The 25992-nt window shown below is 42.4% G+C and overlaps 1 protein-coding gene across 4 annotated transcripts in view; it reads right to left on the bottom strand.

Moving 5' to 3' along the window:
* Window positions 1-25992, bottom strand: part of IQCH (IQ motif containing H) — an 89546-nt gene that overhangs the window by 23193 nt on the left and 40361 nt on the right. For all 4 annotated transcript variants that reach the window (XR_014785426.1, XM_084817507.1, XM_084817509.1 and 1 more), the window contains 3 exons: window positions 25119-25310; window positions 12656-12776; window positions 9953-10239 (listed from right to left, as the gene is read on the bottom strand). Coding sequence is in view for 3 of the 4 variants with exons in the window: in XM_084817507.1 (XP_084673633.1) it covers window positions 9953-10239; window positions 12656-12776; window positions 25119-25310 (600 nt within the window). In the remaining variant the exon portion in view is untranslated. The remainder of the gene's footprint in view (window positions 1-9952; window positions 10240-12655; window positions 12777-25118; window positions 25311-25992) is intronic.

Raw genomic sequence — 25992 nt, 5'->3', positions numbered from 1 at the left:
TGCAAGTCAGTTCTCAGAAGAGAGCACTCTTTATTATGGTTAAAATTCACAATGGGACTGAATATTTTAGCTGGGGATGGAAGAGAGTTATCTAGTTTCGCTGCCATCTAGTGGCAACTGCAAGGATACTTCAAACATGCAAAGCATGTTCAAGCCAAAAACACAGTACAGGTGGGGTTCACGGATTTGCTCTGAAAGGCTACATATGAAGACACATGGTTCACTAATGAGGCTATGGCCACATCCAAATAAGGATATCCTCCCTACAGAAATATGACTGGCACTGACACCTGGCATTTCGATGCCAGGCCAGAACTTTTTTATTTGCCCAAAATCCATATTAGCGTAATACCTTTATTATGCCAACTCAACGGTCACAAAAATGTGCAAGCTTTCAAGATCTCCAGACCTCTTTATCAGGCAAGATGTTACAAAAAGCATCCCCCCCCTTGCTTTTAGTAACATTTTGTTTGATGAAGAGATCTGGAGATCTTGAAAGCTTCCACATTTTTGTGACTGTTGAGTTGGCATAATAAAGGTATTACATTAATATGGATTTGGAATTTTTCTTAGGGCCCAACATGGCTACTTTTGTTTTTTATTTGCTAAGGCATCTTAAGATCGGTTATATGACTAGTCTGCTCTACTATTAACCGCCTCTAAATTGTTTATTGTATATTTTGTTTATTGCTTTTTTGTATTTTATCTTGGCATGATTAGTTTTAGTTGTGCTCTTTCTACAGCACCTGGTATGGATGAAAGGTGGATAAAAAAAGTACACACACACACACACACACACGAACCGTTCACAAGACCAGTCCAACATGCACAAGTCCACTGGTCTACACACATGTTGACTTGCATATGTGAAAAAAGGCCAGGTGAGTGTGCTTTTAGTTATTTTTATCAATGGAAAAAATGCAGCCAAGTGACCACTTGCTTCCTTTCCCAGTGAGACATTTATTAATAGCATCAGTCCTAGAATGTAACCTTTGGGAAGAATCCTCTTTGGATCATGTTATGTTGAAAATTGACTGTTTAGTCTCACTCTTTGCTGTCTCTCAGCCATTTCCCTGTCTCTGAAGTACTCTATCTCTCACCCTGTGACTCTTTTTGTTGCCTTGCAAGAGACTTAGTTAAAGGCAGTTTGAAAGTTCAAATAAATTACGTCAACTACTTCTCCCTTTTCCAGTTTTCTAGGGCAATGTTCAAAGAATTCTAAGATTGGAGGGAAAAAAGATAAAAAAAACAGCTTGGTTTCATTTCACAGGAGCCATATGGGCTTGCTCTTTTCCTCTCATGTTCAACGAGGTGTTTATAGAGTTCTATATTTTCACTCTGCAGGCTGTGCAATTCATAACTTTCTGACATGGGAGATCAATGCAGCTATTCTACAGGACAGTGATAGGTTTCTGAAGCTAGACTTCTTGGCAGCTGTTTTTGAAAGGTGGCAATTCAGATTTCCTGAGATAAAGACTAAACACTGTCCAGGTGACATCTGGAATGAGTTAATGCTGCTCCAAAATTGACAAACAGCAGAAATGAAGATGAATACAGAGGTTCCAACAAACTCCATTAAATATTCTAGAAATTCTGGCTGCCTTACTGAAATTCACAATGCTTTGCTGGGCATTTTGTGCATGTTCATCCTAGTATTTCAGTACCTCCCCAACCAAAAAACCCCAGGCCGTTTGCACTTCATGCTAAAAAGAAAACAAACATTATGTGCTGAGAAAATTCGAATTCTGTACCGGGAAAAGCTGGATTTCGCAACTTAAACGAATTTGCAATTTCTCTTATTTTGCATAATTCAATCCAGTTTTTCTACTCATGGGGAGGGGCAATACAGGGCACTGAGGTACAACGTTCAACCACTAGAAATCTTATTCTGATGCTTGTGAGATTTTAGCAGGCACTGTTCACATTCTCTGCACCATACATTTGCATCTGTAAGTGCTGGAAAAGCATAATTCAAAAACACATACACACACCAAAAATGGAAAGCTGAGATTGTCAGGAAGCTGAATTCTGTCCTCCATGCCACATTCTGCCCTCTCCCTGTGCTACCATGGAATTACACAGCCACAGGTTTTTCCCATACTTGGGACATGCTGGAGGAGGTGGGACCTGACAGCCCTGCCACCAACATCCCAATGCATGTAGGCTCCTCTTCAGACTTTCACTTATTCAGCAAAAAGTTCAGTTGAATGTGCTTAGAAATTTCCCTGCAATCGGGAACCCTGCCTTATCAGACTTCTACATACATTCAGCCGAAAGTGCATAGAAGTGCATGATGGTCTGAAGAGGAAGCCACATGTGCAGATGTTGAGGGTAGTGCTTGTGTGTGTGTATGCCCCTCTCCCTCCTCACTTCAAGCCTCCCGTGTTCAGGCAAACGCTTGGATATGGCTCCAATCTGTACAGTTACGATACCTGAATTCTCACAGTATTTTCTTTAAAACTTACAATTTCAACCCATCTTTGTCATCTTAAGGATGTTCTCCAGTTCAAGCCCTTCTCACCTGAATGGAAGTGCACATCCATGCTCTTAGCACAGTCTCCTTTCACTGCAGTGACATCTGCTCAGAAGAGGTTCCTTCTGGATTGTGCCCAGCCCACTGCCCTTAATTGACTTTAAAACAGTGGAGGCTGGTGGCTCCGATTTCGGTGGGGCTGTGATTCCATTCTAGGTTTTAATCAGAACCAGCCAGAACTCTAAAGGAGCTATTTAACGTGCTGAATCCTAGCCTCCAAATGGGCTCAGCACCTTAGTTAGCTCCTTTAGAGTTCTGGCTGGTTCTAACTGAAGACCCGGATGGAATCACAGCCCCACTGAAATCAGAGCCACCAGCCTTCACTGCTTTAAAACTAAGAGAGCTCTCTGTAGGTTATATTGGAAATGACAGGACAAGCTCCAGCAGGAATTGCTCTGTGTTGCTAAGCCATAGTGTCCCTGGGTCTTTCAATTATATACAGCTAAAGTCACCTATGATATTTTGAGGCATTCCTTTGGAGCAGGCTACATCCCACTGGAGATATGTATATAATGAAGGTTTATATGTTTTACAAAATGTTCTGTTTTCACCAATAACTTTCATTACACTGTTTATCTCTCAGTAGACCCAGCTTCCACCTTTATAGCACTTGTGAAAAACAAAGTGCTTATAAAACCAAGGCTTGAGAATATAGATCTTGACAAGCAAGCAAAAACAGCATTTAAAGGCCACTTGCCTCCCTGATAAGGTTTCCATTCCCTTTCTCAAAGTATTATGTGCTGCTTTCATTTAAGATGTTGATTTGCTTCCTTTTGCTTTAGGGTTGTTGTTTGGTGCATTAAAACCTTTCAAATTCCTTTAATCATTGCAATGACATGCACAAAAAGCTTCATATTTACCAGCTCAGCTCCTCTCAGCCAATTACATTATCCCTTTCAACAGATTATTTCGGTAGTTTCTAGGCTTGTTTGCTAAACTAATTAAAAGACATTTTCCTCCATTATCTGTCTAGCATTTGATCAATGAAATAGGAGATTCAAGCAGGTATTTACTTTGTTCCAATAAAACATTAGGCAGTATCCAACACTGCTGGTCCACTTATGCTATTGTTGTACTGCTAGTGCAAGCAACCTCTAGCGGTATGCCAACAGCATAAGCTGGTACAATGGGTGTTGGATGCTGCCCATTGTGGTTTGCCATTTCTCTCAGCTAAATGATCATAGATCCTTTGTTTGGAAAATCTTAAAACACATTGCACAAATAAAGAGATGTAAACTTCCAAAGCTGGATGCAGAGCCTCAAATATGCACTAGTGAGCTCACAGAGCTTCAGTACATGAGGGCTGCCATTCACTGCAAGGGCTGAGCGCCAGGCATATAATGCGACAGGCACATGAAGTTGCTCTCTCTATTGCACTTAAAGGGGAAGTCCCTCAGGGAAGAGAATCTCCAGGTGTGAATTAGCGCACTCTGAGCTGCTCTTTATTTCTGACCAGATTGACAATGCCTAATAATTCAGTGGTTTCCTTTAATGATACTTTCAGTATACATTCACTGACAACCATATTTGTTTTCTGCAAACTGTTGTTTTTCCTTGTCACCACCCGTAAACCTGTGGCTGAAAGGAATGACAGACTATCTCACCACAGAAATTAAAGAGCAACATTTCCTGCACTGCTCTTCAAGCAGAAATGCCATTATTCTTTTGTAACCTGTCCATCATCTCCTTCCCTCCCTCTTTTGAAACCTGGATACCCAATTCAGCAAGAAGGATGCAGTGCTGAAGTGGGTTCTCTCTCTTTCACCTTCTCATCTGGACAACCCCTACAAAGGAGGTGTGCCATTCCTGCCAGGAGGCTGAACGCTAGAATGCAGAATCTAGTCTCCTCAGTGTTTTGTGACATTCCTCAGAGAGAGACTCATTTGAGGCAAACACATTTCGCATCTGAATGTCAATTTTGCAACAGCTGAATTCTCCTTGATACTATGAAATTATAAGTCATCCCTACCTGATACATGAACATCACAGTGCTTGGGATGTGACTAGTCAATGGAGTAGATTTTAACTGCTGGAAAGTGCAAGGAGAGTGCACAGCATGTTGATCTGGGCCATCAAGGCCTCCAAGTTGGCCATTAATCCCCAGGGAACACCCAGTGCCTGGACCTTTGTTGCTTGCATAATTGTTCTTTGGGATTTTTAAAATGGATCCTGTGATCCATCAGTGAAAGAAGTTGGATGTAAACAGTTTCATTGCTGCTCTTCAGAAAAGAAAAAAGGAAAAAGGGGGGGGGGAGTTTATACCTTCTCGGAAGGCTCAGAGGCACATAGCTTGGTTCCTGCAAACTTTCCTGCCTTACTTTCCATAGAAAGAGGAATCAAGGGGATTACTGAGTGGGTGTGTAAAGAACTGCAGCAACAGGATCAAGCAAGAGACCAGCAAGTTGCTATAATTTGACCAGGCTAGATCCCCATCATTGGGGTGGATCCACTCAAGGGAACATCCAGCCCATGTCCTATGTGAATTGACCCTCAGTTCAGACTGAATGTGCACACAGTAATGTCTGTTCAAATTCAGTGGGGGCAGCTCCCTGGTCTAAGCCACCAGGAGTCCTGGCTTCATTTTAACATCCTGCCCCCCCCCCCATGGGTTTCAGCAGTACTTGCATAATAAATCAGAATTAGTGGGATGCTCAAACGATGCAGCACGCCGTGGTGAGGGTGCCCTTGAACTGGGTCTGAGCAGCTGGGGTCGGTGTCCTTCCCGCTATACCACAAGCCTTGCTGGCTAATCTTTGTACTGCAGGGGCTGTAGTGCCAGTCCTGCCGCCTGATGGAGCACATACTCAGCTGATGCCATGACCCCAGGGGATGAGGCCAGTGGACTGGAGGTAGTGTCAGAGTGGGAGAGGGAACTGCCCTCAGGACCAGAGCTGGGCATCCGCAATGTCCCAGAAGCTCCAGCACAAGAGGAGCCTGTTTTGCAGGACCTCTGAAGGAACTGAAGAGGCTGCATTGTCATCCTTGGACTCTGAGGGTCCCACCTATAAGCCCCAGTGGAACCACGTGCCACGACTTCCCCACATCATCAGGGGTCAATGGCTGTTGAAGCAGGCAGGGCCTCTTTAATCAAAGAGGCTTCTCTCACCAGAGTTGGTGCCAGCCAGCCAGATGGATCTGCAGCTCTGTTTAAGGCTAAGCGAGTTTGCCTGTCGTTGAAGCAACATCATTTGAGTGGCCCACTTGCATGACTCTTCTGCCTGAGCTTTCCATGGAGCTATATGAGGAGAGGTCCTCCTAGGGATCAGGAACTGGTTAAAGAACAGAAAGCAGAGAGCAGGAATACATGGTAAATTCTCCCAATGGAGGGAAGTAAATAGTGGGGTCCCACAAGGATCTGTATTAGGACCAGTGCTTTTCAATTTATTCATAATTGATCTGGAGTTAGAAGTGAGCAGTGAAGTGGCCACGTTTGCCGATGACACCAAATTATTTAGGGTGGTCAAAACAAAAGGGACTGTGAGAGCTCCAAACGGATCTCTCCAAACAGGGAGAATGGGCATCCAAATGGCAAATGTGGTTCAATGTAAGCAAGTGTGAAGCGATGCACGTTGGGGCAAAAAATCTCAAATTGATGGGATCTAAGCTAGAGGCGACTGACCAAGAAAGAGATCTGGAGGTTTTGGTGGACAGCTCAATGAAGATGTCACCCAGTGTGGAGCCGCTGTAAAAAAGGCAAACTCCATGTTAGGCATAGTTAGGAAGGGAATTGAGAATAAAACTGCCAATATCATACTGCCCTTACATAAATCTATGGTGCGACCACACTGAGAATACTGTGTACAGTTCTGGTCAACGCACCTAAAAAAACCTAATATTGTAGAGCTGGAAAAAGCTCAGAAGAGAGCAACTAAAATGATCAAGGGGCTGGAGCAACTCTCCTATGAGGGAAGGTTACAACAGCTGGGATTGTTTAGCTTGGAAAAATGGTGAGTAAAGGGAGACATGATGGAACTGTACAAAATTATGCATGGTGTGGAGAATGTGGATAGGGAAACATTTTTCTCCCTCTCTCACAATAGTAGAACCCATTGGGGTCATCCCATAAAGCTGATTGGTGGGAGATTAAGGCCAGATAAAAGGAAGGGCTTCTTTGCACAGCATATTGCTAAACTATGAAATTCACTACCACAAAATGTAATGATGGGCACTAGTTTGGATGGCTTTAAAAGGGGTAAATTCCTGGAGGATAAGGCTATCACTGGCTATCCTGGTGGCTCTATGCTACCTGCGTTATCAAGGGTACTTATGTACACCAGTTGCTGGGGAACATGAGCAGGAGGTACTGATGCACTTGTGTCCTGCTTGCAGGTTCCCAGTCAACAGCTGGCTGGCCACTGTGTGAAGAGAATACTGGACTAGATGGACCTTGGTCTGATCCAACATGGCTCGCCTTATGTTCTGATTCAGTGTACTGCTTGCTTTGCATTTCCAGCACCTAACCTTGGACTTGCTTGACTTTGCTGTGCTTCCCTTGCCACAAACTCCTCTCTGCTTGGGCTGAGACCAGTGCCTGGAACAGAACACGTGGCCCCAAGGACTAGCAGGCCCTATAAAGCCCCAGCCTCAGAGCAACTTATTTCCCTAGAGAAGACCCTGCCTGGCTAAATGCCTATTCCCTTTTGCCACACTGCTGCCTGTTTTGAATTTGACCTCTTTCTTGCCTGTCTTCAATATTATTTGCCTCTGGTCCTCCTGCTTTTCACCTGATACCTTTGGAATGTGGTCTCTTGCCTACCCTGGACATCAACTACTTCTAGCCCTTCTAACCCTCTGGCGATTGTTTCTAGAATGTGACCCCTTCCTGTCCTGGAGTGTGCCACTTGCCGCTGGCCTCATTAGACTGACAGCCAATAATCCTGTGGGCCAGGCACCCGCTCCGCCCCCTCAAACTCTGACGGACAGCCACTTCACAGTGTGCGGATTCAGTCTGAGCTAAGGGCCAATTCATATGAAGCAGAGGCTGGATTTACATGTTCTCTTGAGTGGATCCACCCCAACCATGTGGATGGAGGTTAAACATGAGAGGTGTGGGACTAACTGGGAGGTAGCAACAACCACACTGCCCAAAGTAATGTGTAAACCAAGTCATACTTGTGGCAAAAAGCTTAAGGGCTGGTGTCAGCAGCTTTGTGTTGGCTGTACTGAGGAATTGCCATCACAACCACTTGAACACATGTACAATTCTACTTGGCTCACATTTCCAGTGTGCCATTTTGAACCTTTTCATTGGCCTCCATTCTCTCTCTCTCTCCCCCCTGACACGCACAGACAGTGCAACCAGTCAATTTACAAACCAAAGATACTGTGCTGCCCTAGGCAGCTACCTTACACTGGAAGGTAGATATCCTGATGTTCTACCAATATGAGGGTTGTAGGTGCAGCTTTCAGTTCCCACATGGCTGCTTCCTAACTAGCTCCTGGGGATGGTAAGGGAGGGCAGTTGCTGTGGCTCTGAGAGTGACAGGAGCCAACCAAGGAGGTCAAAGGAAGTTATTCCTGGACACTGGTGTCCTAGAAAATGATAACACTGTCTTTGGTTATACCACAGAGGGTGGAGGGTAAAGAGAATGTGGCATATGGCTTGGCTTTCTTGTATGAGTCACCTGGGCTCTGGGGTGCTCTCTTAATTTGTGTCCCCCCACCTTCACTCTTTGCTGTTCAAGGAAACTCATGGATGGTTCTTATCAGGAGGTCCCTGAAAACCTGAAGCCACCCCTGAGCTGCTTCACTGGTGGTGCCTCTAATAATATCAACACCCCAAACAAGCATTTGCACAATCAAGCCAGGCCAGCTGGAGATGCTGTCATTTTTCATCTACACCAAAATTGCTCAAAATCGTGAGCACCCAGTAAAAATGTGACCATTTTATGTTGCCTAAACATCTGTGTTTATGCAAAAGATTCATATCACTATGACAATTTTTTGGATTTTAAGATATTTAACTACTGCTTGACTGTACTGGTAACAGATGTTTAATGATATATTTAATTTTTAGGTTTAGCAAAACAAGCATAGATCATTGGTTATTTTCTGTAAAGTATAACTCCGGAAGGATGCCTAAGTGTACAGTAGTTCTGGAGAATTTATTTGAGCCTTTGAGCTACTGATCTAAAATGGGAACTGGGAAATTAGTGTGAGAGTGTTCGAACAAGTCTAATAGGATTTCTAGTTTGCCAAAAAAATAATGCTTTCAGAAGCACAATCTTTGGTGTAATCTCTCTCCCTCACAACAAGACAGATGGCATCATTAATTGCCTCTATATCTAATTAAGTTGGGGGGAAAACTCATCTTAAGTAATGCTAAAGTTGTGGCACAAGCTGAGAAACGTAGGAAACTGCAAGGTAGAACAACTGGGCAAAAAAGGAAAAAAGAGGAGCTGATGTGCGTAATAAAAGTACTGAGAAAGTGAGATCTTTGCTGTAGATCTGTCATAACTATTGTGGGAAGAATACGAGAAAGGTTAAGGGACTCTTGAGCTGGGGCCACTGCAGCCAGAAGGTGTGGAATGTTTGCCTCCCCTAGAATGTTGGGTCCAAGGCCTAACAAGATGAACATCAAGTTACACTTGTGAACCTCAGGGTCACAGCCAGGATATCATTAGCTAGGGTAGTTCTGCTCCAAAGGTCTGCACCCCAAATTCTGCAATCTGAGATAATCTTACCTTGTCTTGTCTCCAAATATTTTCACTTTTCCAAGAATTTGGAACTGTATGGCTAAGTCTGGGGGTGGAGAGGCTAAGAAGAAAAAGGTACTGAGGTACATTCTAGTGTAAATTCAGCCCAATCCTTCTGGTTTAAAAAAAAAAGATTTCACCTACACTGAATTCAGCTATGGTTTGTATGCCTGAAAGCTGTTACACTGGGGCTTACTCCTGAGAAGACATGCATAAAACTGAACTTTGCTTTGACCCTGCCCACTGCTGGAATGCAGCCCCCGAGACCCTTCCCAAAAAGGTTCCCCATCCCTGACCTACACGTTTTCAACCTTTTCTTTGCAATCCTAAGGACAAGAAAACTGGTTTTTAAACATGGTAGCTTTCAAGGCAATGTTCTGTGGATGTCCTGCCTGAGAAAGAGGGCGTGCAAGCAGAGTGTGACATTGCCACTTTCCCCAGACGGTCTTATTTCAACATGCCAACTTTTCCTGTCTGGTCTTCACCTATCTGATTCCAATGGACCTAGAGAAGAACCACCCTAAAGCAGATGACCATCTATTCTGTATTCTCAGTATGGCATATTTCCTAAAGATCAATGTTAACTAGCGTACTTATCTAGATTGTGAGCACAGGAGGAGGACAGAAAACTATTTCCTCCCCAGATTGCCTTTAAATCTTAATCACATTTCATGGTATTTGTAAGAGTGACACAGGAATTTAAGAATCTTCTTCACTGGCTCACCTGCTGCCCCATTGTTTGGGGGTGAATGAATGTCGCAAAATCAATGGAGAAGTATCCAACCACTCCCCTGGATTTGCAGGCCTCTCCAATCTTAAAACACAGCAGGTTAAGGACCTGTGGTTCAACAGAACACTGAGGAAGGGTGGTTCCCGAAGACCGCAAAGGACCATCGGCATGGAACTGGTCTCCACAGGAAACCATTGTGATCTCTCCCGTTGGGTCTATTAGCATATCCACTGTGAGATTCGTGATGCTGTCTGAGGGTGGGAAGGCTTCTATGATTCCTCCTGGTGAGAGGGGAAAAGTCACTGTCAAGCTGAGAGCATACAGCCCATCTGCTGTATGAATGAAGCACCTGTGCTCTAGATGCACAATGCTATTTCTAGTATTTTCAATCACTATTATTCCAACACCTGAGAAAGGAATCAGCTTCCAAAAATAAATAACTTCCAACCCTATCAGTACTGTGGAAAGTCCTACTTTAAAAGACCTACAGACCTCAACTTCAATTAGTGTTTCAATTGGTAATTATGGTTACAGGGAGAGTCATTTGCTAGCCTTTGATGTAACTTGGAAGGGCATATTCATTATTATAGATATATTATTTGGAAAGTTATAGGTTTGTGCATGAAATAGTCATCACTAGATCAAGATACCCAGAAGATAGGATGGAATGGCACAGCCACAACCCAAGCTTCTTAGAGAGGGGTGGCATAAACATACAATAAATAAATAAATAAATGAGTGAGCGAGCTGCGTTTGGCATGAGAAGAGCCATGCTGGATCAGACTGAAAACCTATCTAGTCCAGCATGCTGTTTTCACAGTGGCCCACAAGCAGACATGCTGCAATAGCACCCTCCCGTTCATGTTTCCCAGCAACTGGCATTGGGCAACATGCTGTTTCTGACACTGGAGGTAATACATAGCCATCAGGACTAATAATCATTGATAGCCTCGCTCTCCATGAATTTGTCTAATCCCCTTTTAAAGCTGTCGAAGTTGGTGGTCATCACTACACCTTATGGAAGTGAATTCTCGTCAGGAGCGCCCTAGCTGACTCTTTCAGTCCCCTCCAATAGCCAACTCAGGACACAGACGACGAGGAATTCTTTCCGAGGCTTTATTCCTTTATTACTTTATGACTCTTTCAGAATACTAGTTGCTAGTGCCAAAGCAAGGAACAGTGCTGGGAAAAGATAGCTGAGTAGCCTAAGCTCCAGGTAAGGCAGTTGGTCCCTGTTTGAAGGGGAACCATGGGAAGACCCTGAACTTATGGGATAGGGAGAGATCCTCCCTCTTTCCCTTGGGTCCTCGGGATGCAACCGTTGTTTGAGCGCCAAACAAGCGCTACGCCTCCTTTCTGCGCCCTCCATCTGTCGTCGCTCCCTGCGTCTGTGCCGAGCGTCCAGCAAGCCCCCCTCCAGCGCTCTCTCACTGCCAGGGTCACTATCTCTCCCAGGAATGCTGGCAGGAGCAATCTCTGCCAGCTGCTGTGCTTGTGAGAGATGAGCGAGCTCCTCTCCCACAGATTACTGTTCCTCCTCAGAATCAGAACTGCTCTGGGGCTCTATGGGCTCAGTTTCCACCCTGGCAATTCTATAGTTAAGTTATATGCTGTGTGGAGAAGTACCTGCTCTTATATATCCTGAATCTCCCATCAGTTTCATGAGGGTTCTAGTATTCTAGTAGAGGGTTCCAGTATTACGAGAGAGGGAAACAAACTTCTCCCTATCCATGTTCTAACCATGTAGCATGCATCATTTTATGCACTTTGGTCAGGTCTCCTTTTTACGGAGCTAAAGAACCCCAAACACTGCAACCTTTCCTCACTGGGGAGTTGCTTCAGCCCCTTATCATTTCGATAGCCCTTTTCTACACTTTTCCCAGCTCTTCTGTGATTTCATGTGCCAGCACGGAACTTGATAGCTTGAGAAGTTCAGCTTCAAGTTCCTATCCTTATGGAGGCAAAGTTATGCTTGAAAATGTCTGATTAAATCTTCAGAAGCCAGAGGAAGGGGCTAAACAGAATTTCTAGTAGTCAGGGCATGAGGCTTCAATTATCTGCATAGCTCCTTGCCCCTACCCCATCAGAATAGCCAAACCTGAATTGCTAATGAAAGGACAGAAAATATTGAAAAATGAAGGGATATATTGAGAGAGATTTGCATAATGTGTTCACCAGCTTGCACAATTCCACTGTGCAGAATTTTACCAGATTTGGACATATGTTTATTGCAAGAATGTGCATTTCCCTGGGAAAAGCCACAAAACGTGCAATCATCACCACTACCACTTTCTACCGGCTTGAAGTCACACAGTTACCGGAAGCCCTTGGAAAGCCTCTTTTGCTCAACGCTTCTCCAGAACAGCTTTGCCTCCCTTACAAACTCTAGCCATGTGTTTGTTTCCCAACGATATCTAAATTGGGGAGGGGGGGATTTAACTGCTCTGATATCTTCGGATGAAAGGTGGCCTGAAAATAATTTAAATAAATGAATAAATACCCTTTTAAGCAACCAGGCAAAGCCTGCCCAGACTTGGCAAGATCGAAGATGGCTGCCTGTATTTCATTCTTAAACAGTTAAAAACTGTAATGAGTAAATGAAAGGAGGTGGAGAAATATCCCAGTGAATGAGAACAAAGTGCCGGTGATATAATTATCCCTCATAGCACTTAGCAGGAACTTAGCAGTCTTATTTACCTTGACTCACGAACATTTGGAGGAATTTTCCCCATGTAGGAAATCGTTTCTCATTGACAGCCTGAGCGTGCTGTGCTAAAAGGCCCGGCAGCTCCTGGGAGATCTTCGCCAAAGCTGGTTCCTGCAGAAACAAATTAAATAGAACCACAAGCAATTTTACTGCAGAAATGAAAACTGCTTGTGGGGTGATTAAAAACCAGGCCTCCAACAGGCAGTGTGGTTACTGTTTAACCACAGCCAGAAAGTCTTTTTTAAATGTTTCCCTTATCTTTTTTCTCCCGCTTCTTTCATGTATCTGAGTATGTTTTCCCCTGAAAGATGTCTTTCAACCATTTCTTCCATTATTCACTTTTTAAAGCAAAAAGTTGAATTTCTTTAAAAGGGAAGGTGACAGATTAGAACCATTTGTATTGGTCTACCATGAGTAACAATAACTCTAGTAGTCCTTTTTAAAAAGCCCTTAATTAGGCCTTTATCCAGAGGCATTTCCCCACTCTATCCTGAGGGCTTGCAATGGATCTCTGTTTGGCTACTGACTATGCTTTTGACCTTAGTCCCTGGCTTGGCTACTGTACCTCTTTAAAGAACTAATCTGGCTCTGACTTAACCTCCTTGGCTGCGATCCTACACAGGCCACCGTTCTGGCCTCTACTGTGTACTTGACCATGGATCAGGTAATAAAATGATCATATTAAGTCAATGAGCATTAAGGAGAATCTAAGGGTAATGCCACATGGGTAGGTACATGTAAGATGAGTAGGACAAACCGCCTAAAACAGCCACAGATTTGCACAATATTGCAAACAAAAAAATCCCATCTTAACACCATAGCCTCTACTATGCCAAAAAGTCTGAGAGCTGAGCAAGCACGCAGAGCATAGGGACTCTGCATATTAAACTCCAGGTTGCTCTTCTCTTGCTACTTCATGATCACTTCATCATTTCCCTTGGGCCTCTTTCCTTCTGCTTCATGACCCCTTGAAATTGGAAATGTCCCATGCTCCAAAAGAGGACCAATTGCCCACTGCACACAACAATCCTGGAATTCTATTCTTGCTCCTCTTGACTGGGAGTGGACTGGTGAAGCATCACACTCATTTCTTCTCCTTGGTAAATAGAGGTTTCTTTTCATTTTAAAGGCTTTGTGCTGGGATATAGTGTATCTAATAAGCTTTTTCACACCAGGTTGTTAATCAATCTGCTGTATCTCCATTCGGTTTCCTCACAGAATTGAGATCCAAACTCTAAACAAAAACCTTTTCGTTTCCTGCTTTTCTGCTACATAACCTGTAGGTGGTGCTGTGGTATAGCAGAATGCAATTACAGAAGTGTGGAATGTGTTTTGTTTCACTTTCACATTTCCCCTGCTCTAAAATAACCCACAAAAGTGTTCTTAAAAAACAGAAGCAAAACTGTAGGGTCATGATGTCATCTAAAGAACCTGTAAACAATTGTGAGTGAGGAATGATGAGCACACAATAAATGCCTTATGTAGAAAGCTCTCTAAAGCTTGTGTAGAAAAGCTCTCTAAAGTTGCAGCATATTTTCAAAACAACACACTGCAAAGTAAAACTGCTCTGTTGTGTTTGTCAAATGCCAGTTTGTGAATTCTGAACATAAATGAACATCGTTGATCCTCAGTCTGGGAACAAACTACTTTTCCCTGCAGCATGTGGCTTGGCTCACTTATTTGGGGCTTCCAATGGTTGTGTTTTTTTTTAAGTCTCTGAGATGGTGGCGGAGGGAGCGCTCCACGAAGTTACAGAGCATTCGGTCTACCTTTCATGCCAGGTAAACTAGTAGAAAGCATGAGTAATACTAACATTGTTAGATATATAGAAGAACAAGCCTTGCTGATGAAAAATCAGCACAGCTTCTGCAAAGGGAAGTCTTGCCTCATCAACTTTTTGGCATTCTTTGAGGGTGTCAACTTGCCTGTTGATATGGGTGATCCAGTAGATACTGTAGGATTCTGAAAGGCTTTGAAAAATGTATGGTTGAAACATTACATTCTTAACAAGGGATCATGCGTACAGAAAGCCTACCTGTATCTGTAAAGGCTACTGGTGCCAGCAGTTACTATTGGCAACTATGCAGTGCTATCTGTACACTGAGGTAGAATTCACTAATAGGATATAGATTCCAACACCAATGCAGTAGCATTGAACTGGCCGAAAAGTACCATATAGACAAGAGAAGGATGAATGAATGGCTTGTGCTTTTCTTTCATGTATAACTAATTTGAGAACTAGTGAGAACTAATGATTTCCCATATGGGGGGAGGGAAGGATTGCCTGGTCCACAGAAATTTTCTTTTCATTGATTAATGCTAGTGAGATGCTCTATTTACAAATCAATATGCACCATTCAGTTGCTTTGGTCGTATTTTCATCGAACTAGATATGACCATTCCATCTAGTCACTCTGGGCTGGATCCCAATGCATACATTTGTTTCTAATCAGAAAAAAAAACACAGATTCTTGCAATATATAGTGTTGCATGTTGGCTACCAACGTTGTTTTTGCACCACAGTTAGTTGCAGTATCATGAATCAGTCCTGATGTCCCTTCCTGTGAGACAAACTAATTTATTCAAGACAGTAGAGTGGAAACAATATTGGACTTGGACCAGGGAGATCTGGGTTCAAATCCCCACTCTGCCATGATGGCATTGAAGAAATCACTAGCTCTCACTCAACCTACCTTACAGGGTTATTGTGGGGATATAAAGGGATAGCCCCATGTACACTGCCCTGAGGTCCTTGAAAAGTGGTGTTCATGTGCTGAACAAATAAAATGAAAATGTATCCTGACTATTCATAGGCAAAGACTCTTCCATTGGAAGCACAAAGTGGAGAGAGGTGGGGGTGGCTGTACATTTTCGCTTCCCAGTTTCTGAGTCCCTGTCACTGCTTAAGAAACCCAAGAAGTAAAAAAGTACTTCATTTAAAAAACAACAACCCCAAAATCAAAAGTAGAGTTCCTCACAGTTTCAGCCACCACATTTAAGAAAACGCTCACTAAACTTGTGAGGCAGACTAAAATGCAAATGCTGGTGGGTTCCCCCCCACCATATGCATACACACACACACACACACACACCCCCGCCATCCAATGCTTAGCAAGTACTTCAGACTTTGTTTCGTTGTTTTTGTTGTTGTTTTTGTTACCCTCTGGAGCTGCAAACTATTCAAAAGAACAAAGATGCAGGAAATATTTTTGGAAGCAATCAATCGCCTGACACACTTACTTAGAATTCAAATGCTGCTTTTAGGGCTGAATGCTTGAGCGTGCTACTGCAAATTTTAAAATTAAAAAAGTCCCGATTTTGCCATTCATGAGAGACATTCTTTTGGAAGGTAACATCATGTAAAACAGCTGCCATTACCAAGTCACGCAAATGGTTTTTGTATGTAAAATGGCTTTGTAAAATATTTGCTCCATCTGCTGAAAGTAGCAAAAGACAATTTTCCTCGATACCTAATGGCCCATTTCAGCTGGATGGCAAGCGATTCGCCAGGGTAGCGCCTTGCATTATGTTGAATGGCAAGAACACTCCACAGAATTCTCCGCTTATGCGGTATTATCTCCTCTCTGCTTCTTGAGAGGCCTGTCCCTCATTACCAGGGCCCTTCGCTCTGGATCAGTGCACAGGCCGAGGGCTGCTTTGGGATGAAGAGGGCCTTTGTCAAACAGAGACACATATGTTGCGCTTCAATAGCGGACCACGAAACACACACTTGCCTCGACTATTAGAACAAGGAGGTTAGCCCTCTTTCAACTTTCCACCACTTAAACTGCTGTTCCTGTTTTTCCACACCACATGGGTCATGCTATTCTCTTCTGGCTCACTGTGCTTGCTGAGGATTTCAGTATGCACAGATTAATCAATCCTTTTTCTTTCTGAATCTGGCCACACACACGAAGCCAAGGGAACATTGTTCTAGCCCCAAACAATCCCCCACAGCTCCAAACTTCATTGTGGAACTCAGTGCTTATGATCTCTCCATTTAAAAGAACATGTTTGCCTTGTGCCCTGAACCACATCAACATCTGTTAACAGGCCAATAAAAACAAACAAACTAGGACGGTGGGAAAGAATGTTCCCCTCTCCCCATCCAAGCCCATTGAATAAGCCATAGAGGGACCAGAGGAGCATCTTTGGGGGGAAGGGTAAATTTCACAAAATCTGGAGTCAACCCAATTTTTTTAATGCTATATGCTGAAAAATCATCCATACCTACAACACAGGGGACAACTTTGTAGCAATCCAAAGTAATGACATATATTTATATTCAGTAGCAGGTTAATCTAATTGAGCTAATAACAATATTATCAAGTCATTTTGCTGTTAGTTTTTATTTTATAATTTGTCTGGACAATATATATTTGCCATTGTGCTTAAAATTAAGACATAATTGCTTGCAGAGCTGGTTGGACTCTATTTCCTTAATGGTGTCTTAAAAAGCATTTTTCTTTAACCAGCAAGTGTTGCTTCAGGGAAAACTATCTTGTTCTTAATATGCATTTGCAGGAAAACAAAATACTCGTTCATACTCAAAAGCTATTGTGCATGTATATGTATATTAACTTTTCCACGGATGTCCTAGAATGTATATTTGTTAAAGAAGCAGAAGATGGCAAGGTCTTTATGTATGGACATACATACCCTTGCAAACTTCCCTATTTACTTCAGTGGGGCTTGCACAAATGAGCCCAGTGGGTTCAGCCTTATCTTGCCACTGAAGCCCAAAGCAGGACCAAAAGCAAAAGCGAAATCTTATGTCAGGCTTCTAGAATGAAGATTTCCCCAGTGCTTTCATTTTTATAGCACATTTTTATTTCTTTCATGTCGCTGCGCTCCATGTTTTTTCTTTACTCCTGTAAGGCAAAGAAGTCCACAAATGCTAAAACACAATTACAATAATCAACCAATCAAAAGTCTACAGAAATTCAAAGGAACCCCATATTAATTGTTGAATGATTTACCAAAAAAAGGAAAAAACAACAACAACACCCTATGTAGCAATACACAGTTAAATCTGAATTCATTTTTAGCCTCTCTCTGCTTCCTTACATTTAGCAAAATAAACATTTTAATATAATCTACAGAGGCATTTTATGGCATGTGATAACACTAACGAATTCCAGATTTTCTTTCGTGATCTTGTTTTTATCCTCTTCATCTCCACACGGTTATTGCTAAAAACTGGCAGTTAAATTCAATTGATTCAAAATATTCTGAATCCATATGGCCTAAAACCCTGAAGCTTGAAGCTCTGATATTGCCTCGCTGCTGTTTTGTAGCATTTGCAAAGACTTCAGTCCCCAGATGGTGGAAGTAACATTTAAACCTCCTTTTCTCTGCTTTGTACAATAGACCTTGGCACCATTTCAACTGTTTACTCCGGTAATTAACAGCACTGATACCACAACAATTACAACTCCTACAATCTTAACACAATAATGCTATGAATTAGTGAGAGCTAATGGCTGGAAGGTATAGTGGTTCCAGACTGCGAGATCCGTGCATTTTCACGGAATAAAATAAAAGGTACCAAACAGCACGGCTCGCGGTAGACAATGATTACCTAGTAATTAGTTTACACAAAGCTTCCTATTTAATGGCAAAACGCTGTAATTAACGCGTGACAGAAAATCAAAGGGTGCTTTGTAAGCATATGAAAAATTAACACCGCAGGCCCATAGCTTTATGTACTGATTAGAAGAATATTAAATCAATAGGACATGCAAACCAACAGCTTGCATATCTGATTATTGTAGGTCCTAGGAATTTAACCAAGGGACATAATTGTTGTGCCTTGTTATTTTATTAAGGAATCAGGGAATCACCTGAAACCGGAACACCAGTAGCCACATTAAATATAATACCCAACTGAGCAACAGCATCACAGCTTGTTCTCTGATGTAATAGGTAAACACAACATGATATCCCGTTGACAGCTATATAGTTTAGAGACTAGTGGGGACCTCTTCTGTTAGCCAATATAATTTTACCATCCACTATTAAGCTACATGACATTCAGAAGTAGCTATCAAAATACTACTGCGGCAATGATGTTTGTTTATTTCAGACCACAATCTGGCTAGAAGATTTCCTGTGTAACAATTATACAGAAACCCTATAATAATAATTAGTCATCTCTGTCACACAGCCTCTCATGAAATGTAAGTTCTGACAATGGCTGGAACTGAAGACACATTGCCTCCCTTTCCAAGTGCCAGCTCTTGGGCCAGGCATCCACACCCAATTCAGAAACTGACCTTATGAAATGGAGTGGGGGGAGTAAGCCAGCGCTTCCTGAAGTCAATTCAGCACTAAGTTAAAGCTGCCTCTTCTCTCAGGCATTTGGCAGCGTATAATAACTTTTTCTGATCAGGTCCTGTATTGTCTCTGGCTGTTTAAAATTGTTTCAGATATATGTTGTTGTGTATGCTATCTGTTATGTCCTTGCATGAATGGTTTTTATACATTATATAATATATTTTAATAGCTTTTAATTTTTGTGAACCGCCCAGAGAGCTTCAGCTATGGGGCAGTATAAACAAATAATAAATGAATGAAATGAATGAATTAATTTCTGAGTTGGCAGAGGAGCCACCTTGGTGAAGGGTCTTCCAACATGCCCCTGTTCTACTGCTGCACATGGCTCTGAGCAGTGCTCAGCATGGTTGACAGGCTGCATAGTTGAGGTGCACCCTTATTCACCATCAGTAATGCTAAGGAGCATTGGGAGTTGGGTAGGACCACAAAATAGTTTGCTTTCTACATTGAAACGAATGTGCTCACCCCCTGTTGGCAAAGGAGCTCCACATGAGCACTGAAACTTCTATAGTCATGAGAAATTGCTGGATGAAGGTGGGGCCCGATAATGAAATAATGAACATTTTGACTTTTGTATCATAAGAGTGTAGCAACTGCTTTGCTGGATCAGACCAAGGGTCCATCTGGTCTATCGTTCTGTTTCCAGCAGTGGCCAGCCAGATGCCTCTGGAAAGCTCATAAAGCAGGGATGAAAGTGATGCCTGTCCCCTGTTGCTTGATTCAAGCATCTGCTACTGGGACTCCAATTCCTACTGCTCTGAGTTCTCCCAAAGACAGCTCATCTTCCACAAAGAAATCCTACAGCTTTCCATACACTTCATTGTTTTCTAGAGACGGGATGACCTTCCTTGTCTCTCATTTCAAGGTGTTTTGTTCCCGACTGTGTCTCATTTTATCCCAATAAGGGTTGAGAAGTACATTTCACCCAAAATTAGTCAATCAGTGGTTCCGAAGAAAACTGTCAGTGTGTTCTCTCTACATTGTTTGAAGGTTTATTGTTTTAAATTGTTGTACACTGCGCCTTGATGGCTTTTTAGCAGATAAGGTGGTATATAAGTAATAAACAAACAAACAAAATGTAAACCTTGAGAATAGCTGGCATCTGTGCTAGCTGTTGGGGGCACAAACACCAGGGAGTGAATACAGTTGGCTTGAAATTGAAATTGCCATACAGCTTCTTGGACCACAGAAAGTTTCAGATGGCAAAGCCAAGAAAGCAAGATAATTGCATGCCCTAGATAGGATGGTCAACATCCTGTCTGGAAGATCCAACAATTGGACTCCATTTTTTAAATGGAATAGAGACACTCAGTATGAACTCCTGTAAACTGCATTATGTTTAATCGGTTGCCCTACTACATACCAATGAAGGAAAAACCTTGGGATCATGTCATAAACTGCTATGCAAATGATGCTATTTGTAAGTATTAACATAATTTAGTGCTTAGAGTCATATTCTCGTTTCTAATAACTCTACTGGAATGGAGAGTCTTTTGCCATGGACTCCTAGCCTGCAGGATAGTCTTTCATCATGAAGCTGAATTTTTTAATAACCTGCCAGCATATGTTTGGTACGTGGCAGCTTAAGTCGATGACACAATGTCTTCATTATCGAAAGAAGCAGGTCTCCATACTGTAATAGGACATTAAAGCATGCCTGTGCTCATAAACTAATGCTTTGATGTCTAAATGCAGAAGCATTACAAGAGCATTCAGTAACAAAGGAAGATTTTAATCCTCTGCACTCAGTGGCAATACTCAATGGAGACTGCAATTAATTTCTAAACAAAAAAAAATTGGTGCTATTAGAAAACAGAACCGAAATGTAATGGTGAGAAATAGCCAGATATTTTCTGAAAGGGGAAAAAAGATGCTCTCAAGTTGTTTTATTGCATTTTTTGTGCTCTTTCTCCCAGTTTTATTTATTTATTATTAGATGTATATCCCACCTTTTTTCCTCTTGCAAGGAACCCAAGGTGGCTTACACGGTCCTCCTCCTCCTCTCCATTTTATGCTTGCAACAACCCTGTAAGGTAGGCTAGCCTGAGAGTCAGTTACTGGCCCAAAGTCACCCAATGAGCTTCACTCTAACCACTGCACCACACTGGCTCCCTGCTCTGTGTATGGTACTACCCCTATGTACAGAACACCAGTGGGTCTCATGCAGTGAAATTATTGCATTCACTCTGGAGATGCAGTGCAAAATGAGTGGGCCATATCACTCTGGTCCTTGGTCTAAGCCTTCCGCAGTGCTGGCACTGATTAAAGGGATGGATATATTTCTCAGTAAGATGTAAACATTGACCCAATTCCCTGTGGGTCACCTGACCAGCTTACTCCTGCAAGGCTCTGGCTGGCTCTTCCCTACGTCTCCCATTGCAAATTAGGTCCACAGAGACTCACTGGGAAATGAGTCAGCTAGGAGGAAGGATACCAGCACCAACATGGACAAGATATGGAATAGTCCCTCCCAGAAAATAACTGAGTAACTTTGTTTTCAAAGTTAGACCTACCATTCAACTTCCATGGCATACTTGCAGTTTAAGTCAATGGGTGTGTTCGGACGAGCACGGAGATAAAAGAAGCTGTCATGGCTTCTCCCCCACTGCCCCCACACGTGGCTTCATACCCTCCCTCCAACCCCTACTGCATGTCATGGGTTGCAGAGTGGGTACAAAGCCATCCCTGCCATGCTGCGCATCAGGTTCGGACAACACAGTAACCCGTGCTGCAGTGTGGGTAATTATGTAAATTACAGGCAGGGGGGAGAGGCCATGGTGGTTTCTTTTTTACCCCCGTGATCATCCGAACCTGGACAATGACTCTAGGCAAGCAGCTTCTTAGCCTTGTGGGTGGGCAGCGGGTGTGTTCTTAGGCGAGTCCTACTAAATTAGGGGCTCTCAAGCTCCGGCATGCTTGAGCCTGTTCAATGTCAGGAAACAAAACCACGTTTGTGTTCCCGCACCCGTCCAGAGACAAGGCGGTGGGAGCGACTCACTCTTGTACTAGGCAAGGGGGTGGGGGGATCAGCAGAAGCAGGAGGAGGCCATGCCACGTGACTCCAAAGTTTCCAGTGGGAAGGACACATAACAAGCCAACGATCCCAGGAAAAAATAAAATGTATAGCTCCACTGGCCACCAGCACCATCAGCCGATACAAAGGTGTGGGGAGGGCACCTCATCTGAGTCCAGCTGCCTGGGGCACAGGCAACGAGAGGGCAAGCCGGTCCTGTTCTTCCGGATCCAGTTCAACATCAGCACCAGTTCTGAGTACTGGAGGGGAACTTCAGAGAGGAGGAGGCACGTCCTTTCCAAGGTGTAAGGAGCTGCCCACACCTACACTGGAGGCCCATCTCACAGTTTGAAACGCCTGGCACAGGGCAGTTTAAATTTAGTCATATGGTCCCACAAATGGTTCCTCCCTCCTGCTGTGTCCCACCCTGCAATTCCCTTTCCTTGCAGCCCCAGCTCCACCTTCCCTGTGAGAGTCCTGCTCCTTTTGCCTCATGCCCGTTCAGTCACGCCAAAGGGCTAACCAGCTTGCTTCCCCCATTTCACTAACTTGGGGTGTACTCAAATAACCCCTCCCACTAGGGGGGTCTATTTTGTCTGCAAAGTATTCTCCAGTAGGGGCAGTTTAGGGGCATTCTTGATTGCCATGAATATAAGGCATCTCTCAAGCAATCCCAGGCCTTAAGATCTACCTCTTTAGTTTTCAAATGACCAAAGGTTTCTACTGATGGGTGCAATCCAACATATACTATGCTTTTATATACAATGTAAAATAAAATCAAACAAGTGTTAGCACATTCCACCGAATCTGACTGGATTAAAAAAGAAATTGTAGTTCAAATTTGCTGATTTTAATGTTTTATTCCCACATTTGCCCTTATAATTATTTTGCTGATTTCTACAAAGCTACTGGGAGGATATGTCATGACTCTGGCTTTATTAAATGTCAATTTAGCATGGAATGAATACTGATGAATACTGTCAAACATTTAAAGACCAGCAGTTGTTAAAACTACAGATCCCTTTCTTTTTTATCTGAATTAACATTATTGGTACATCTAGTTTGGATATATCCATCTGTGAGTCAACAGAAATCACACTCAAAACTTCAAGACTATCATGGAAACGTCACTTGAACATTTTTCTGTCCACTGTTTTTTCTGGCCTACTATATTTTCTGCATGTTTAACCTGTCAAAACCTGCATACCAGTAGCTGAAGAAAGGGCATTAACACCAAGAAAATAAGGGCCTCCCAGTCCAGCATGGATTTATGGGCATGGAAGCTCACATTTACAAACCACCTCCCCTGCATACAACAATGTCCTGTTTGTTCTAATGGAGGAAGCAGATCTTTTATGTACATGGATCCGATGCTTCCATTGTCGTGAATGGGGCAGTCTGTACATGCAAGAGATCCATGAGCACATCTAATCACACACAGACCAGTGGATCAAAATGACATAAGTTGTTTTCCTCTCTAACACACCCTAATGACTTTTAACTGGAGATTTTAATTTAGTGACATTTGGGGCTATGTGTTTAGCAATCTAACAAATGGCACCAAAATTTATACTAGAATGAGCTTAATTTAAATTTGCTTTTAACTGAGATTATTTTTACCCATGCAGGGCAGGTATCCAGGACAGAAAAACCTTCTAGGGCAGGCTATTAAAAGTCAAGAAGGTAAGAGTAACACTATTGAAACAATTGCAACACCCCAGTTATACACAAGGTGGGGTAAGCCTAATGAAAATACACTTCACAGAGGCAATCTGCAGTATAGCGTCAGACTCCAATCCAGAGAAAGAAAAAATTGAGATACAGCAGGGGCTATGCGATGTGGTTCATGGCTGGAACAGAATATCTTCCATATGAGAATATAAAAAAGGTTAAGATATTTCCATTAAGAGAACAGAAAGATTGGAGAATAGAGACGAGATCATGCTTGGCTTTGGTAAATGTAACAGGGATTTAGCTTTTTTCAAAGGGTAATTGTGTCAGTCTATTTGAGCAAATACAACTAAGAGTTTCATGGCATCTTAAAGACTAACATGTTTATTCTGGCATAAGCTTTTGTGGACTATAGCCCACTTTATCAGATGCATGGAGTAATGGAGAATTTCAGGTTTACATACACTACATATGATGCAGGGTGTGGGTAGTGTGGTGGTGGGGACTGTAAACAGTGAAGTTAGAAGGAAATTAAATGCAGAAATTACTGTCCATGACAATCACATTATTAACAGTGTAGCAGCAGCTGATAACACACTGGCACTAGGTAAGCCAATTAAGCCATGTAGTGTGATTAAAATTCTTTATCCCGATTCAAACCTCTTTAATTATAGAATTAAACCCTAGTCTTTCTCATTTGAAGTTCTTTGTTCCACAATGGTCACTTTAAGATCAGTGACAGATTTCTTTTCCAAGGCCTTAAGCCAGGTTACAATACATTCTAGATACAGAATTAATCTCAGCCAAGATAAATTGCAGAATAAAAAGTAAATTGTCAAGTCTTACTTTTCACCCTGAATTACCCTGTATCAAAAAGGGGACACTTGTTAAAAATTAATTATCAGCTAATTGGGGGCACAATTGAAGGTGCTGGCTTTGGATTTTAAAACCCTAACCAACTAGCCCTGGGATATCTAAAGGGGTGCTTCTCCCGGCTGGAATCATGAAGGCTGTCATGCACCAGGTGACCGAGCCTCCTGAGGCCACGTTGACCACTGCAAGAAGCAGAGACCTGCACATAGTGGCAACTTTCTTATGGAATACCCTTCCCAGAATACCACACCCATTCTGTAGAAGGCTTTTAAAAACCTTCTTGTTCTGTTAAGCATTTGGGGACAAATGTACTAGCTTTATTTTACATCCCTGCTGCTGACTGTAAACTTTTTTTTATTGCTATCTGCATTTTTTTTGTATTTTATGGCAATTTATATGTATTTATTATTTCTCTGTTGTTATAAGGATAATGTTGGTTTTATCTTGAATGGTGGGTTATTATACAAATATATAAAATAAAAATTACACACGGTATTAAAACAGGGGAAAACTGGATGTAGGTAAAAATACAAGAACCTTGAAATGACCTGTGGACTTACATGAGCCCACCTCTTCTTCCATATCTCTGGACCGTATCTATGACTCTCCTTCAGAATCCAACGGTAGCATTTGAGATGGGCGATGATGTCACAGTATGCTGTACCATTTCCCCCGAAGTCGTTGTCCACTTTGAACACCCAGCGTTTCACTTCTGTGTAATCTATTATCAGCTGACTTAGGACTTCAACCATCTGGGGACAAAAACATGAGGTTTTCGCTTAAGTTCACACAGATACCATCCAAGCCACTCTCCATCTATAACTCATCTCCTATTTTTCCATAGAGATGTCCTGCATGACGCATAGACAAAACCATGAAGGCAGACTGAGTGGGAGGGAGGTGCTATTGTATAGTGGTGTCAGACAGTATTTGAGCTTTACCATTGACCTATTTTTTAAACTAGATAGAAAGAGGCATTTTTAAAACTATCTTGTGGCTTCATTGTTAGTGGGTTTGAATGTAACCCTGCAAAAGAGATTGGTTTAGGAGGTATTTGTTACAACAGCAATCCTCTGGATTCTAAGACACTTTTTATGATTTGAACTTCAATCACAAATGGAATTATTATTTGTTTGCTCTGTGTCCTGTTATTTGTTGCTTTTGAAAGCCCAATAAATAGGTTTTCTGTTGATGACTCCCCTACAGAAATGAAATGGGTCGATAGTATTGTAAAGATTGCACCAATAGAAAGAGTTATGAGCTATCTTTAAGTGAAAATTGAACTGTGCCTTAAATTATTGTCACCTTCCTTTGATTATTTAATACCCCCCGTCAATATTTCATATGAAGCTTACAGCAGGAAACAAAAACCATCTGAAACAAATCGAAAGGAAAGCTAATGTGTAAGTAGGCTTGCAGGGTACAATTTGTAAC

Source organism: Heloderma suspectum, chromosome 11 (assembly GCF_057233095.1).
Source record: "Heloderma suspectum isolate Gila_16-S chromosome 11, 16-S_ref, whole genome shotgun sequence".
In the NCBI taxonomy this organism is placed as follows: Eukaryota; Metazoa; Chordata; class Lepidosauria; order Squamata; family Helodermatidae; genus Heloderma; species Heloderma suspectum.
The sequence above is the reverse complement of the archived record's forward strand: the minus strand, read 5'-3'. Positions and strand labels throughout refer to the sequence as shown.